This window comes from Gordionus sp. m RMFG-2023, chromosome 1, assembly GCF_954871325.1.
Source record: "Gordionus sp. m RMFG-2023 chromosome 1, tfGorSpeb1-WG-v2, whole genome shotgun sequence".
NCBI lineage: Eukaryota > Metazoa > Nematomorpha > Gordioida > Chordodea > Parachordodidae > Gordionus > Gordionus sp. m RMFG-2023.
This window is the reverse complement of record NC_088775.1, coordinates 75,662,598-75,680,975: the sequence shown is the minus strand read 5'-3', so window position 1 is coordinate 75,680,975 and position 18,378 is coordinate 75,662,598. Positions and strand designations below refer to the sequence as shown.

The 18,378-nt window shown below is 26.3% G+C and overlaps 1 protein-coding gene across 2 annotated transcripts; it reads right to left on the bottom strand.

The window, feature by feature from the left end:
- Positions 1-907: 907 nt before the first annotated feature.
- Positions 908-17,254, bottom strand: LOC135931672 (peptide-N(4)-(N-acetyl-beta-glucosaminyl)asparagine amidase-like). Of its 2 annotated transcripts, XM_065468935.1 has the most exons (12): positions 17,227-17,254; positions 16,891-16,987; positions 16,377-16,685; positions 15,282-15,454; positions 10,289-10,473; positions 9,453-9,631; positions 2,511-2,654; positions 2,194-2,284; positions 1,917-2,110; positions 1,668-1,769; positions 1,417-1,584; positions 908-1,352 (listed from the first exon to the last, which is right to left on the bottom strand). In XM_065468935.1, the coding sequence occupies exons 1-12, from the start codon at positions 17,236-17,238 to the stop codon at positions 1,036-1,038; spliced, it is 1,971 nt and encodes a 656-aa protein (XP_065325007.1). In that variant the 5' UTR covers positions 17,239-17,254; the 3' UTR covers positions 908-1,035. The 2 variants fall into 2 exon arrangements, with proteins under 2 accessions (XP_065325007.1, XP_065325008.1); XM_065468936.1 differs by lacking the exon at positions 16,377-16,685.
- Between the last annotated feature and the right edge of the window lie 1,124 nt (positions 17,255-18,378).

The following is an 18,378-nucleotide window of genomic DNA, read 5'->3' as shown; positions in this document are numbered from 1 at the left end:
CTTAATGAAAAACGTGGTTGTTTAAATGATGATAATTTAGAAAAAAATTTATTATTATATGCTAATTTTAATTATAAATATATATATATTCTAATTGTTATACTAATATATTATTCAATTACAATATATATATATACCATATTTAATTAATTTTTATATTAGTTAATTTTGCATAGATCAGAAATTTAAATAAGAAAAGGATCGTCGTGATCGCGATTCTTTTTTTAAAAAAAGATCGATCCTGGATTTCATCCTATATTTTTCAAAAGATCGTGATTCGATCTTTTTAAAAGGATCGATTAACAAGCCTGCTCATTGCATAGAATACTGGTGCTAAACCTTTTAAATATAAATACTCAATGATTTTTAGTTATATAACTACTAAAAAATATTGAAAAAAGCAATGAAATTAGGTTCGATGTATGAACATATATTTTAAAGAAAAGGGAATATATATTAAATGCTAAACAATTTTCCTAGTATGAAAAATGTTATTTTTTGAATTAATTATCTTGCTATTTGTTTTAGAGTCGTGGGAAGGGAACGTGATTTCTTTTATTTCTTTGATCGATTTTTCTGATAGCCTTTTAATAAAATTAGCACATTTATTTTGCATGAACAAATAAATCATTTTTTAGTTTTAAAATTTCATTGAAAAAAAAGGAAAGTTTTATTTTATTTTGGTCATCAGATGTTTCCAATTTTTTTTAAATATACTAATTATTAAATGTTGTCGTCTAAGATAGCCAACTTCTTATACAGTATAAGAAATTATTTAAAATTAACGCAAATGTTGTAAAATTGTAGTTTGTACTTGTTGCTGTATCTGAGCAAACATTTTTTTAAGGTATTTTAAAATTAAAAATATTTCATTTCTATAATGTAAATAATAATTAAAAATATTAGGATCACATAAATAGACTTTATTATTTCCGCTTGTTATTTTATAACATATATTAAATAAAATTATTACAATAAAATTAGATAATAAATATAATACACCCAAACCTTTAAAAAAAGAAAATTTAATATCAATTATTCAAAAGTTACGAAAATATCCAAATCCCCTTCGTCCTTCATAAATGATTTATCCCCATTATCATAATGAAATGTTTGAATATCGTTAAATGAGCCATTATCATTTGTATAATTATTAGATGTCGAATTCAAAAATTTATCAAAATTCGATAAAGGAGGAACCCATTTGGTTCTGAATATTTGAGCTTTTTGCCATAAAATGCCGTCTAGTTTATAAGGGAGAGAATTTTCAAAAGCTTTAGGAAATATAAATTGAGCCGTGATAAAGAAATAATCAGCACCTATGTACTCTTCGGTGTCTATGTCAAAATTTTCTTTTTTTATTAAAAAATAAAATACATATCAATTTAACTTTTATCAAAAATTATATAAATATACCGTTAGCGGATAACAATATCGATTCCGTTCCGGATTTTAAAGATGAAAGCGGATAGTGAACGTTTAAACGCCATTCGATCTGAGCTATATTAGTATCGTACACCTGAGTGCCTTTAACTCTAATTTTTATTCTTTTGATAGTTGGAATATGAACAGATTTCGTATTTTCTATGATTTTTATATAATTTGTAAAATTTTTTAAAAAAAATTATAATTATGAAAAATATAAATATAAATTAAATATTTCTTACGATTTTCAGAGATAATTTGATTATTAAACGACTTATCCACAAGGGCTGCGAAAGTATTTTGAGATGAAGCATCATTTTTCGACAACGATTTAGAATAGGGGTCTAGTAGGGAAAAATATTTTTTGATAATGGTTAAACATTTATATGTGTAAAAATAACTTCCAAAAAATTATAAAAAAGCCTCTGAAGCAATATTTCAAAAAATAGGATAAATTTATTATTTAGATCTTAATAAAAATATTTTTATACCGTAACAACTCACTTTCCAAACGATTTTCACTGCACTTGTTGCGAAATCATCGATAGCGTGTCCAGGTTCAGGACACAAGTAACAAGTTCTCCAATCACGTTCCGTCTTGCGTATTACATGATTAGTTATATAGCTCAGTGATCTAAAACCTGGGACGCCATTTTTTACTGCATTATTATTGTTTTGATTGATGCTAAGAAAAATTGACATGTTAATTGTGAAAAAAATGTGAACCTAGCAAGACATAAATTAACATGAAGTAAAAAAAATGCAAACCAATATTCGTCAGAGGAGCAAAAATAAAGAACGTGCAACAATCTTTCGTGTGAGGTAGAAGGGGAAAAGGAAAAAGAAGGCTCAAGTTCATCTGTTTATAAGAAAAAATATGTAATATATTTAGTATTTATAAATGTAATGCAACTAAAATAAAATTGAATTATTTTAACAAATAGAGGGTCTTTAAGTATTTTTTTTATATATATTATAATTTAAAAATTTGTATAATTTACTAAATAAAAATTGTATTTTTTGATCAAATTTTATATTTTAAAAATGAAAGGCCATTTTGTTTAACACAATATATAAAATGATACCGGAATAAGGAGCCTCGTTTTTACAGTATTGGGATAGTAACGATGCAAAATTCACGTTGGCCTTATGAATAAGATTGGTGTCACCGTTTTTATTGATAATATTAGGTCCTGTTTCTCCTCTAGATTGCTTCCAATCGATGTCTCCTTAATGAGGGTAATAATAAAAAAATTAAAATAACAAATGCTTGAAATTAAGAAATTGTTAGGTATCTTTTTCCTTTTTTGTTGATGGGGTGGGGGTAATTTATAGTTAATGTTGAATTTAATCAGGTTTGTGTATTTTGTCTGTTAAAATAGACAAAAGGAAATTTACATGATATAATATAATAAATATACAAAATATATTCATAAATCTAAATGAATGCATACCGAATCTGAACAGTTAAACCGGTATTAACCATTACCAAGAAACTGGATCTGAAATGTCAAATAATTTGTCATCCGAACCTGAACCTGAACCTCACCAGTTTAAATCTTTTAATATTCTAACTCTTTTAAAAATGTATTTTTAGATATTGTTATTTGATAGTGCTAGCCAATTTAGCGTATAGAAGTGTTTACAACTATAGAATTTATTCCTTTTCCTTATAGAGATAAATTTGACGGAAGAGAATTTTGAAAATATGGCGATAAAATCTAAAACAAATGTGTCTATTTACACAAGTCTAATAGGCTAGTATGCAAAAAGGTTCGCACATTTTTTGTTCAAACCGAATATTATTTTTCACCAACCGAGCCTGAACCATAAAGGTTATTTTTATCTGAACCTAAACCGACCCGATATTCGTTATGGTTTGGATCCCTGCTTAATTCTAAATAATCTTTCGCTTGCTTTTCCAGTTTTTTTTTTGATTTATTTAGTTATTAACATTTTCTTCTATATTTTAATTTAATCGTAAGTTATATCAATTTTCCTTGTAGTCAACTAAATGGATTTCGGTTCCTCACTTGAATATTCCCAAACGGACCAATTTCTATTTTAAGCAGGTGAACCTCAGAGGGTTACTGACATTTGTCACTTTCCCCATAGGGCAAAGTCCTATCATCAGCTTGATGCCGACACATGATTAATGTTATAGATTCTACCGCGTTCCCCAAGTTCATCAAAAATTAATTATATTCGCTAAAATGGGTGAATTATTCCCACCTCAGAAATCCTGATTCTTTTATTACTCAAGCTTCATCGTTATTAGAAGTTGCGAGCTTTATATTGAGGATATAATAAGTAAGTAGCATTTGGGGTGGTTCAATGTGAATGAGATTTTTTCAAAACTTATTTCAAACATACTTTTAATTTTTCCTCTTCTTCTAGTGGAGAATATATTTGATCATAGCGCAATTGAATATGCTGTTATAAAAATAGCTCTTATTTTTTATGTGAGTTAAAAAAAAGGTGTATCCCCTATTCTTAATATTGACATGACTTATGGTTGAAGTATCGTTTAAAACTTTTTTAAAAAAAATTCAAAATTGTTTATAGTTTAAAATATTATCGACTATTTATCTTGGACGTATATCATAAGCAGTATCTTCAGCTACGGATGCCCTTAAAACTTTTTGCAAATTTGTTTTTGTTGAAGAATTTTATAGAGGAAGCTCACTTTGAGGGTATTGTAATTAGTACAAATGATGTTGATCTCTATAATGAGATAATACAACGTTTATCATGTGTTTAATTATTTTTTAAAAAAATTGATATATGTGAATTAGGAAGAGGCCTTCATAATTTTCTAAATATCTCCAAAGGCTTTAATTAGGAGAGATCTCGCCAAATTTCGACTTAAAATTATTAATAGGGCATATTTTTTAAAAAATTATTAGTATTCGCATTTAAGCTGAACTGAAACGGCGCAAAGCAATGCTCTTTTAAGGTTACTTTAAAAAATAGCGCGTTATAACTGCAACTACTTTCCAAAAAATGTTTTCTGCGAGCTATAGCTTATTACATTTTAAATGTAATTTAGCTATTTTAGTAGCTACTTTAAAAACTATATCTAATATTTTTTCTCAGTAAGTAGGTTAATAAATAAAATATTGCAACCCTAATTATATATTTTGTTATAATTGTAAATGAAATTTGTATTCAGATAAAAATTTATAATAATATCACATAATAAAATATTAGTTGTATATATAAATAATATTTTTTAAGAGAATATGTTTCTCAAGGTTTTCATCTAATAAAGAACATCTTTTTTCACTAAAAACATATTTTGCTATACTAGATAATCTCTCAACAGGAGAACTGTATGGGATAGAGGTATTATATTTAATGAAGAACAGTTGTAAAGGAGGGAACTCTTTTTATATGGCGAGATCTGATATGTGGGATCCCAAAAAATTTGTTATATAATCAATATTATCTATATCATTACTTTATAATTATCGGAAATATCATCAAATAATTTGAGAACATAAAATTATATCGTTTTATTAGATAATTATTTTAATGTTGAGTTTAAAGATGTTGAAATATATAGTTCCTGAACTAATCCGGATTATTTTATCCTTAATTAATGTGTTCGCCTCTAGTTTCAACCACGTCCAATTTTCTTTAAAGAATAAACGTAAAATACTCGTGATTCAAGTTAAAAATTTTCATGTTCTAATCTATCTCATGCTCTCACTCTTTGTCTTGTCTCTTCCTAAAATAAAATATCTAAATTAAATCTATATATTTATGATTACGAATAAAATGTCATCTACCAAAATTTACATAAATAATGAAAGAATTATTAAAAATTAATAAATATAATATATACATATTTCTTTTACTTTTCTTCTAATTTTCTTTTAGTAACAATATGTATATTTATTATTTTTTATAAACAAATTTCTCCCCCCTCATAATTTCCGATTACAGTGAAACGAGTATTATTTAGTGCTGTAAACGTTACTACAAAAAATAAACGCGTTACCGTTACTCGTTACGTTTGAAAAAAGAACGTGTTACAGTTACTCGTTACCTTTTTAAAAAAGGAACGCGTGTTACTCACTATTTAAAAAAGTAACGGGTTACTCGTTACTTAAAAAATTAAATATTATATACAAAAAAAATATTAATTTTTTTTTTACAATAAATATAAATAAAATTATACAAAAATAATATATTATACATAAGATAACATCTCAATTTTTTATTCATTTTCAACAATTGATTTTTAAAATTTTGATCAGATAAACAAGAGTGCTTAGTGCTAAACACAGGTTTCGCTGTGTTAAACATATGTTCAACTGGCACAGAGGAAAGGAGAATTGTATTCTATTGGATAAAAAAAATTTTTAATTGAGGGAATTTATTAAAAATTAAAGAATAATATTTATTTTGAAAAAGCTTAGTTCATCGAAGAATTAACATTCAGATCCTCATCCAATTTTTTTTAATTATCTTTATTAGAAAATAATCTGTAAGTGTGTTATTTTTTAAAGGAATCAAATCTGCCTTTTCTTTGTCATGATCTTTTCTCAAACAGGAAATAAGTTCTCCATCTTTTGCTGACATCTAGTTTCACGAGGGCCAATCTGATTTAAATAGCGGGTGAATTATTGCTGATAATATATATTCAATTGAAATAAAATAAAATAAAATATTATCAAAATATGAATTGTGAACAATTCTTCAACTGTATACCATATATCTTTGTCTAACGTGCATTAATAAGTGGCTTACAAAATGAAATTATTTAAAGCCATTTTTTTAAATATTATGATAGTTATCGTGGGAGTGAGATTTCCCAAATGCATTTTTTCTTCTCTCTCTAAAATCGAAAGAGCCATAAAAGCGGGTTCGATGACCTATAAAATCATATATATAGCCATGCAATATTCACCTATTAAAGACTTGTCATTATCCAATCTCTGTAATAGATTTATTACAAGATTCGTCAAATTTGTGGCCATTCTCCTTAATAAGACTATATTAATTTCACAGAGTTATAGAAAGAGTTCCATATTGTTATAGCCAGTTTAATCAGATATCCCCATTTTTCCTTATAAATGGCTGCACAGTTTGGAGGATACCCACAATTGAGGTTAAAATAGTTGAGTTGGGACACTAACTTACAAAGTATAGCTCCGTACCCTTAGTTTTCTTTATTGGTGTAAAAAATGTTTCATATTGGAGTCAAGGTAGGCTTTACACATCTTCATCTGCAGAAAATGTACAATTCATAATATTCTTTCTAAAATAATAAATCATAATGTTTATAAGAATATAAATTTACATACATTGATTGATTCAATATTAATTAGATTAATAATCTACTAAAAACAACAAAAATTTTAATAAAAATGAAGGAATTTGGTGGTTGATGTGGATAAAAACTCGGCTTAAATTATTTATAAAATTAAAAAAAATAAATAAAAGTAATTTTATAATACAATAAAATATATTTTTTCAGTATTTTTAAAGAAAAATTTGAAGTGACTGTTAGATTTAGGCGTAATTCATTTTTATAAATACGCAATAATAAAAATATAATTTATATTCAAATTATTACGTATTTATAAGAATGAATTACGCCTAAATCTAACACCTCCACCTTTGAGACTAACTTTCTACCGCATCTTTCGTCAGTTCACCACTCTCCCGCACCAGTAACGCTGTATTGTTATTTGATGTCTCCACTGCTATGGGACAGAATCTCAAGTTGTGCATACCTCCACACGACCAACATTCTATACGGCTTTTCTTAACCCAATATGGTTCAATCTTTCGTTCGAATCGTTGCCTTTTGGGTACTTCCTGCAGTCCATATCTTTGTTGCGCTTTCGTTCTCGCAGCCTCAATCCATCTGTTTGATTCTAATGATCAGTCCACCTCTCTAATTTCCATTTTTATAATCTTATTTCCTAATCGGAAGTATGACGCCATCTACAAAAATTACTATAAAAATATATACATATTCCTTACTCTCCTAATGATCTACAATACATTGTATTCTATCCACATGATAATTCTCTTAACCGTTTTAACCTTTATCAATTATGATTCTCATAATTAGGTCTATCATCAATTTTATTTCATCAAGAATTATGATTCTCCTAATTAAGTCTATCATCAATTTATGCCTTTATAAATAGATTCTCCTAATTATGTCTAACATCAATTTCATTTCATCCGAAAATATGATTCTCATATTAAGTCTATCATCAATTTATCTCTTTATAAATTATGATTCTCATAATTATGTCTATCATCAATTTATTTCTTCTAATTATATCCAATATCTCTTTCTTGCCCTAAGCTTCTTAGTTTTACTTGTTTCAGGTGTCTAGTGAAGGTTCCTTCTTGTCCTTCAATTTCTACTTCTACTTTTTTTCTTCCTATATTCTTACTTACTATACCCTTCCCCCATTTAACTGGACCATCAAAAAGTAGAATCCATACTAAACTTCCAACCTTAATTTCTCCTCATATGTATCCTTTTGCTTTATCTTTTCTTTTAAAAAATCTAATTCGGTTCTTGTTTTTCTACCTAAAAACATCTCTGCTGGTGAATTTCCTTTGCCAGTCTTAGTATTGTTATATGCTAATAATAATAACCAACATTTTCCCTCTCCATATTTTCCTTTTTTAGCCAGCTTTTAACAATAGCTACCATTCTTTCGGCTTGCCCATTACTTCTTGGGGAATGTGGTGGCGATACTAAATGCTTAATATTCCACCTATCACAAAATTGGTTAAAAACTCTACCTTAGATATTGGATATAATTAGAAGAAATAAATTGATGATAGACATAATTAGGAGAATCATAATTTATAAAGGCATAAATTGATGATAGACTTAATTAGGAGAATCATAATTCTTGATGAAATAAAATTGATGATAGACCTAATTATGAGAATCATGATTTATAAGGGTTAAAACGGTTAAGAGAATTATCATGTGGATAGAATAAAATGTATTGTAGAACATTAGAAGATAAGGAATATGTATATATTTTTATAGTAATTTTTGTAGATGGCGTCATACTTCCGATTAGAAAATAAGATTATAAAAATGAAAATTGAGGTGGACGGATCATTAGAATCAAACAGATGGATTGAGGCTGCGAGAACGAAAGCGCAACAAAGATATGGGGAACTACTGCAGGAAGTACCCAAAAGGCAATTCGAACGAAAGATTGAACCATATTAGGTTAAGAAAAGCCGTATAGAATGTTGGTCGTGTGGAGGTATGCACAAGTTGAGGTTCTGTCCCATAGCAGTGGAGACATCAAATAACAATACAGCGTTACCGACGCAGGAGAGTGGTGAACTGACGAAAGATGTGGTAGAAGGTTAGTCTCAAGGGTGGAGGTGTTAGATTTAGGGGTAATTCATTTTTATAAATACGCAATAATTTGAATATAAATTATATTTTTATATAATTAGTTGGTTTGTGAATATGTTATCGACGGTTGTAAAGTATTAATTATAGTTATTTGAATATTCAGTTTTGGAATTTATTATTTTTTTATGAACTTTAATGTACTTGTAATTTTTTTTTGCATATTAAAAAAAATGTATATAAATTGGATAAAATTTTCAAATAAAATAGTTGTCTTGTTTATGATTTTAAAAAGCTTTAGTAATATTGTGCAAAATTCAGGATATTATTAGCAAATTTTTTTTTTATCTGCCTCTTATTATTAATACCAGGTTCCATTGAGTTTATTAAAGTCTCTCCCACGCCTTCGACAAATAGATTACAATTCAAATACGGAATTGTAACAGTAACGTTTTGCGTTACCGTTACTCAAAAAAAAAGAAACGCGTTACCGTTACTCGTTAACTCTAGAAGAGGGTAACAAATGGCGTTCCATTTCTTCAAAAAAAAGTAAAGCCGTTAGTAACGTCGGTTACTTTACAGCACTATATAAAATATGTTTAAAATCATGAAATATACATTTTTTTGGTAGCCAATTTACAAACATTTATTTAATTTCAAGACGACTAACCAGATATTCGCCCCGGGTAAGCTTGGCCATCTACAACTTCGGGTGGACTCATAAATTCTACCAATTCCTTAACTGTTCGGAGATTTAATTCGTCGATCCGTTCGGTTAATAAATCTTGTCTCAATCGGGCATTCATATCTTTGATGGTCTGATATAACCACGTTTCTGAAATTAAATTCCTGTTATTTATTTTTTTTGCAATGTTAGTTCTATGTTACCAATCAAAATAGCCTTTTGATAATGATAAATAAATAATTTTCGCATAAATATTTAATGGCTTGGTCCGGAACCTGACTAAATAAAATCATTTCAAAAATTCAGGTCGGATCCTATAAATTAAAAAAAATCCAAACCCAGGCCTGGCATAATAAAAAAAATTTCAGGACCCGGAAAATTTTTAAAATATGGATTATAATTAACTTTCATTTACTGCATATATTTTCGATTTATCTTTGAAAAATTACAAAATACAACCAAAATAATTTAAGTGACAAAAAAAACCCAGGCCAAGATATTTTTTTAAAAAAAAAAATAATCTTGGCCGAAGGCTTGAAATTAAAATGTTGTGAAAATAAGAAAAGTAAAATAAATTAAAGATTGAATCTTAAAATAAGTGTTCTAGGGGTCAAAAAAATAAGGACTTATAAAATTTAGTTAAAATAACAAGAAACGTCAGTGTTTTTTAAAAAATTTATTTAAATTTTAAAAGAGAGTTCGGATTCTCCGATATATTTTATAACATTTATTACAATGATTTCGTTTAGTATCAACCATCAGCTGAATTTAAAACAAAAGGCTAATAATATAAGAACCTTTCAAAACATAAAATTAAAAACCTTCGTTTCAATAGTGTCTTATGATCGTTGGAATACCTCCAACTGACGTCCATTATTTCTTGACTAGAAAAAGCGATTATGTAAGACAGAGGTTTGGCCCAACCAATATGATAGAGCAGCGGTTTATCGCAAATACATTCACATGGGTCGATATGAATCCATCTTTGTTGGCTAGTGGAATAATACTTATTTTATATTAAACTTTAGGATATTTTAAGTAAATTATTTTTTAAATTTATACATATCAGATCCCGGTTAATTTTTTTTAAATTATTGCTATGCAACGTATGTGTCGGTAAATAGTCACATACTTTTTAAGATTAGTGTGTGTTAGAAAAAGACTACTAGTTTGAGAATAATTGATTTATTTAAAGATAATATATAATGAATCAAATTAATGTAAAATACAATCGATTAATAAATTTATTTTAGATATAAAATTAACAATTTCGTATATAAGAAAAAAAAACATAATAGTCATTTTTGATTTTTGTCATGCTTTATATATCTATGCATAAAATATCATCTTTTTTTCTCAAATTTGAATAATAATCTTTTTAGCTTGCATATTATAAAATATAATTTTTTATAATTGTTCATATAACAATTCATAAAATATAATACTTTTCTTAATTTTGAATAATCATCTTTTATGCTTGAACTTAACTCTTATAAAATATATTTTTTTTATGCTTAAATATTAAAAATAATCATTTGCATAATACAACAAGATAATATTTAAAATTGGTTATATAGGATAAGACGAAGGCCTGATTTTGGTTTGGGGCTTGCTTTAAATGTATTAAGTCTAAATTTCATAATTTCTCAAATTCATTTAGATATATTATATATCTCATGTGCTAGATTTCTATAAAATCCATCTATAAGGCGGGGTTAGTTTCAAAATAAAAAAACGGTGTATTTATTTGGGGTTTAAAATATCTTTTTAGTATGAGACTATCTACCGACACCTGTGTTATGTATCATGGATTATATTTATTATCAAACATTAAATTTTTAGGTTGAAAGTTAAATTGAATTTTAGATTCACAGTTATTATTATTTTGTGTTATATCGCATTTATTAGTGTGTAATTATAATTGTTAACAATTATTTATATATATATATAATCTCTAAAATTAATATCATCTTGATGTATCAAAATTTAAGAAGACTGTATAGTACAATGTTAAATTTTTGCCATCTAGTATTAAACTAGGAGACCTCTGTTTCAAAAGCACACCTTTTGGGCCTGAGCTACTATTAGTATTAAAATTACATATAAAAATTTTATATTATATTTTGCTTTTCTTGTATTTTTTAACTTTTAACTATAAAAAATATTTATGGATCAAATTAAGAGTTTTTCAATTCAGCTATTTCATCCATACCATAGTTTTAGAATTTCATTCAGCAATTTTGAAAGCTGGACAGAGAATATTTATATAACATACTTATTTCAATAAAACTTTATGATTTATCAATTACTAAGATCTGCAGTTAAAGGTACTAAATATATATTTTGCCAACATTGTATTTTTAATACAATAATGCTTTATTAATAAATATATACTTTACTCTCCATCTACAAAGATATTTTAAAATATTTTTAAAATCATTTCTGAAGGTTCCAGCAAATATATGTACTCACAATTATGCATAAATTATTTAGAAGAAAATTATAAATCCTTTTAATATAAATTTCATAATATCTCAAAAAATTTCTTTATATATTCAATCCTATTATAATTAGTTAATGATATAGTTTCAGTAGAAAAAAATAAGAATTATTATAATTTTAATTTTTTTTTGTTATCTTAGAAATTAGAGGACTGTCCTGTATGGACAATAAAAAATAAGGACTGGGCTCTCAACTTATTTTAAGCATCTGACAGCCCTTATATCTATTATCTTTTCATAGAGTTGTCTTATTATTGAAGTTTTTTATATATATAAAGTTATGCTCATATTAACCTCACAAGAATGATGTTGAATAATAAATTTCTCCTTTATTTGATGATGAGTAATCAGAAATGTTACCTTTATTATTTGATAAAGGATGAATCAGAAATTAACCTGTGAATCAGAAATTGATCTTTGTTTTAATGTTTAATGAGAACTTATTAATTTTTTAATATTATTTTTATAGAATATATTAATGAAGTATATATTTATAGTACCTTCAATATGAACAAATTGGAACATATATGTGATCAGTGGCTGGCAAATGATAAAATTCTCAAACTCAATTATAGTGAGAATTTAGTTAATGCCCAGTTCATAAATATTTGCTTGGTCAGGACCAATTTCAATTTTTTACTAATGTTGTCTGGCCTAGCCAAATTTTTAAATTTTTTCTGGCCTATACCAAAATATATCTTGTTGAACCTAAATAAATAACTATTTATGATCTTGTGGAGTGGTTAAATTGAAAACCCTATATTTTATTCATCAAATATATATATACATAAAATTTGCACGGCATGGCCACTTCATTTTTTTTTCTAGCCTGACCCAAAAAAATTCTCAGATGTAAGGGCTTAGACCTGGTATTGCAGACCATTGATGTGAATTATTTAAGAATGTCTTTATGTGCATAATATAAAATTATTTTTAAATGCATTTTAAAATATCTGTAATTTATAACCTAATAATTTAATCTTGCTAGATGAGGGTTTTGTAGGGCAATATATATGTTTGTCCAATATATTTCAGAGACCTGCAGGCTGGCCCATATTTTAATTTGTTTTAATATACCCAGGCCAGGTCTGAAATTTTTTTTAATTTTAACTAAATATTTTAAATCATCATTATTAGCTATTTGAATTATTTTTGAAAATAAGTTTATTTTGGCATCGTCAGTTTCAATTTTATAAGGCTTTTCAAAATAAAATATATTACGTCACTTTTTACACTCTTATTTTTTTCAAAATCGACAAAGTATGCCTTCGATAATAAGGTAGGCAAAACTCTCATCTAGCAATAATAAATCTTTTAGATCAAATTACAAATAAAAAGGTAAAAAATACAGGCGAAAAAATTAAACAAATAAAAGCAATTTCTTAGATATTATGAAATTGCTACCTCACCATGAGCTAAGTTTAACTGCTTCATTCCCTTTAAAATTGCTGGGAAAGAAGGAATATATAAAATACTATAGAAATATTCCTGGCATAATATTTTAAAAGTTAAAATTTTTATAAATACCGATGTTGACATTCGGAAGCCAATGTGGCTAAAATGCGAGTATGGTAAATATCTATAACCGTCAAGTCGTAAAGTATAAATGCTTTTTATATTTTTTTAGAATTATTTTTTTTATTTTTTCCTTCTCTTTGCTCCCCTAAAATCCATCTCCCACTTTCATACAATGGGGAATGAACAGAAATGTCGAATAATGGGAGCTCTCATGTTCAGATAATGTGAGTAGTTATTTGGTAATTAGTAACATTTTCAGTGTGTATAAAACCGGAATTATTGGACAAATTTTTCCTTACCTCATGCCTAAGATCGGTGCATTTTTGCTGTCATGTATGATAATATAAATATATTTAAAGTTGGATGTCCTGACTATAAATCTGCAAACCCAAACGAGCTTCGGGCCGAGCTCGGGCCTAATTTTATTTAAATAAATCGGGTTCGGGTCGGGCCGGGCCTAATATTTTTAAAAAAATTTCGGGCCGGGTCGGACCTTGGAAAGTTTATTAAATATATCTAAATTTATCAATTTTATATTGAATTTTTTATGTAAAATAAAAATTTTTGATTTAATTTATTGAAACTAAACGCTATATAACATATGTCTTTTATTTTAAGTAATTATAAAAATTAATTTCTATATTTAAATAAATTCGGGCCTGGCCAGGCCGGTAAATTTTTTTAAAATAAATTTCAGGTTCGGGCCGGGCCGGCAAAACTCTTTCCAAAAAAATTTCGGGCCGGGCCGGGCTTGAAAAATTAGGCCCGATGCAGATCACTAGTCCTGACTAAACCAATGCATCTGGCAGCCCTAATATCTATCATATTTTTTTCCTTTATTCGATGATGAATGAATATTAAATTTCACCTTTATTTCAGGTGTGATTCGGAAATTTATCCTTAAGGATTATTCTAAATTTTATTATAAAATTTCTTAATGAAGCATATATTTAGTTAATTTAATTTATGTGCACAATAAAAAAAATTTTAAACCAAAATTTTTAATTATTGTTGTTATATAGGTGATAACAGTGGTGAAAGATAACGGTGGAGATTTTAATTTATAATAATTTTATTCTAAAACTAAAATGATACTAAAAATAAATATAAAATAAGGTACATTATATGTATTATAAAAAAACAATTTAAACGAAATACATAGTTAAAGGCTATAATAACAATTTAAGTTAAATAAAAAATCAATCGATCAACAATTGTATTTTTAATTTAAAACCTAAAAGATATATTCTTGCTATATAAGAGTTTTGCATAACTTATTTTTGATGAATTTTGTGGGGCAATGTTAAATCAAAAATAAGTGCAAGAATATAATTTTAAATTATAATCTGTTACAAATGAATAAAAATTTAGTTAACATTTTTATTTTGCACATAAATAAAAATTACTAAATATAGGCTTCATTAACATATTATATCAAATAATAGAAAATTTTAGAATAACTCTTTATCTAAATAAATACAAATTTCTGAATCACACCTCATAAAATAGGAAAATTTCTAATTAATCCATCATCAAATAAAGGTGACCATTAACTAATAAAGGAAAAAATTCTGATTCCCTGAGACACATACTTTTAGAATTTATTAAGTATTGTTTGTTTCCTTTTTTATAAAATTTTATGGAAATTTTATTAATTCAGTTAATAAACATTTATGATCTCAATAATTTTTTTTGTCAATATATTTATGTCAAAAAAATTCCTTCAAAAGTAAGATTCAAATTTTAATTCAGACACAAGTAAATTGTGAAAAAATAAATGTTTGAAGACATATACCTCACACCAAACATGATCAGACCAATCAGCCACATATCTGGTCTCAAAATCTAAAGCTCTAAGAATTAAGGTAAAACAATTGGCCCATTCACCACATCTTCCTGTTCTGCTTTCTAATAAAACACCTGGGTCATTAAAACGTGGGAATTCCTTGATTGTCCCACATTTATTACCTTTAAAGAAAAGAGAGAAAAGTAATTACTAATTTTAAATAAAATATAAGAGTAATGCTCACAATTTTAAATTATATTAAGCAATAAGCAGTGACCAATTATAGAACATTCTGTAAAATAATATGAAAATCTTAATTTAATTTGTATTACATATTATAAATCAGCGATATGTTGGCCAGTATGGGTAATTGCTAAGCTTTTAATTTTAACATTAGCTAAGAAAAGGAAAAGAAAGAAGGTAATATTCCAAGGATGTTCTAAAACCTATATGGAACAAAAAACACCTTTTTTTGTCATAACTCAAACAAAATAGTGTTGATAAGCAGCTCAATTATTAAAAATGGATATCCCAGTATTTTGCCAAAAAATATTATGCAAGCCTAAAGATTTCATTAATAGATATCTAAACTAGTGATCTGCATTGAGTCTAATTCAAGCCCGGTTAAAAAAATTTTTAAAAAAGTTTGGACATGCCTAAATTTAATATTTTTTTAAAAAAGTTTTGGTGACCATAGCCCAAACCTGAGATTTTTTAAGAAAAAATTTGCCAGCCCAGCCATAATATAATAGAAATTAATTTTTTTTAAATTATAATTTAAATTTTTTTAAAATTATTATACCCAAAATAAAAGATATATGTCATATGGTGTCTAGTTTCTATAAATAAAATTAAATATTTTTATTTTACATAAAAAGTTAGACATATTTTAAAAAGAATAGGCCTGACCCAAATACAGTTAATCCAAACATTTCAGCCATTTAAGAACAAAATCTCCAGACTTGTAAAAATTTTTTGCTTAAATATAAGACAAAACACCATTTAACAACAAACAAAATAACACAATAAAAATGGGTCACTGATTTTGAGTAATAATATTTTAAACATCTTACTCTATATGTTGATTAAATATTTTCAAAAAACTTTGAAATCCAAAGCTAGTAGCATTAGGACAACAATAGAGTTCAACTCTTATGATAGCATTTTCTGTATTTTTGTATTGATCTCCAGCATTTATAGTTTTTTGACCAATACCAGTCATTTTAATGAGGCATTCAGGACAACACCAGGGCTCAAACCATTCAAAAAAGTCTTCCTTGAACCACTTAGCTAGGATTAAAGCCAAAAAATCCCTAACATTTGGAATTTTATTTTTGTCTATATCAGATAGAGATTTTGTATTAGTTTGTTTTAAGCATCTTTTGTGGGCACAAATTGCTCTTTCTTTTAGTTCTTCAATAATTAAGTGTTTTTATTAAATGTTGTTTTATAAGAAATGACTTAGTAAATATGATATAAAGAAAAATTAAAATTTTTCAGTTTCAGTCAAAAAAAACTGTTTAAAAAAAGGTAGAATACGTATATCATAATTAATTACTATAACATATTATTTAATATAATCAAGACAATATATATTATATGAGATATTCCAATATACTTTTAACTGGAATTGTCTCTAAAACCTTTTGCCTTAATGAAAGGGATTCATAGAGTTTAGCTGCGTGAAGGTGAGCTATCAACTTTTGGTAAAATACCTGAAAAAAATAGTTAAAAAAAAATAATAGGGAACAATAATAAATATCCAATAACACCTACAAAACTAAATGTTAAATTTTGTTGAAAATAATATAAACTATAAAATGTTCATCATTATATTTATAAAATCTTAACTGTACGCCTAATTAAGGTCTTAAGAGGTGCAAAATTTTAACAAAAGGTGGAAAAGAATAAAAATAAACAATATACATAATAAAGTTAAGTTATTTCTGCTCACTTTTTCTTCCATGCAATTTTAAAAAAACTACCTAAAATTATATGATTGCCACCCATCATTTATTGTTTAATATTTGACAAGATAGTGTTCTAAATATTTGAAAAATTATTAAATATACTAACTTTTTTATAGAATTATGATTTCAGCAGAGACGTAACCAGAGGGGTGGGGTAAGCATAAATTCATGTCAGAAATTTTAACATTTTAAGAATATAAGCTCTCCCCTATCCCCCAAAATGTACACTCTATATTATACTAGAATTTGAAAGAAAAGTAAAATTTAATCATATTTATAACAACGACTGTATTTTTGTCTTTTTTAAATTGCTTACATAATTTTTTTATAAATGGCATTTTAATTTTTTAAATGTCATTTTAATTTTTTAAATGTCATTTTAAATTTTTAAATGTCATTTTAATTTTTTAAATGTCATTTTAATTTTTTAAATGTCAATTTAATTTTTTAAATGTCATTTTAATTTTTTAAATGTCATTTTAATTTTTTAAATGTCATTTTAATTTTTTAAATGTCATTTTAATTTTTTAAATGTTATTTTAATTAATATTGATTTATATATCATACTATTTTTTAAAAGATAAAATTTATATAATAAAAAAAACAAGATTCTTTGAAAAAACATTTTTGATAAAAAATATGAAAGCCCAATCTAAAATTTAGTAATTCAACATAGCCAAAACTCTATAATAGGTGGATTCACAGGCCTCCTAAAGATTAAGGTGGTAAAATTTTGATTAGTGGCTACGACTATATTTTCGATATGTATTTTAAATTTTAGGTGAGATAGAGATTTGGGGAGGGGGGGGGGGGTAATAGATTAAAGTAATAGGGGAGGAAATGTCTCCATACCTCTCTCCCCTTTATATCGCCTATAATAATAGCAGTTGGGTAGCCAAAAATTTTAAGGGAGGTTACTAAAAATATTTTATGGTTTTGCTGCAAAACCTCCATTTGACCCTCTCTTGGACCAATTTACTTTCCTCTATGAAAAATTCTGATTAGGTATTATTTTTGATTTTACCGTAAAATATAAAATATCTATATAATCTCCGTTAAAGTTGGCTAGGAATTTGAAGCCCTATTTTTATATATGCAAATTCTTGAGGTTTTTATTAATACTTATGAGTGCTTTA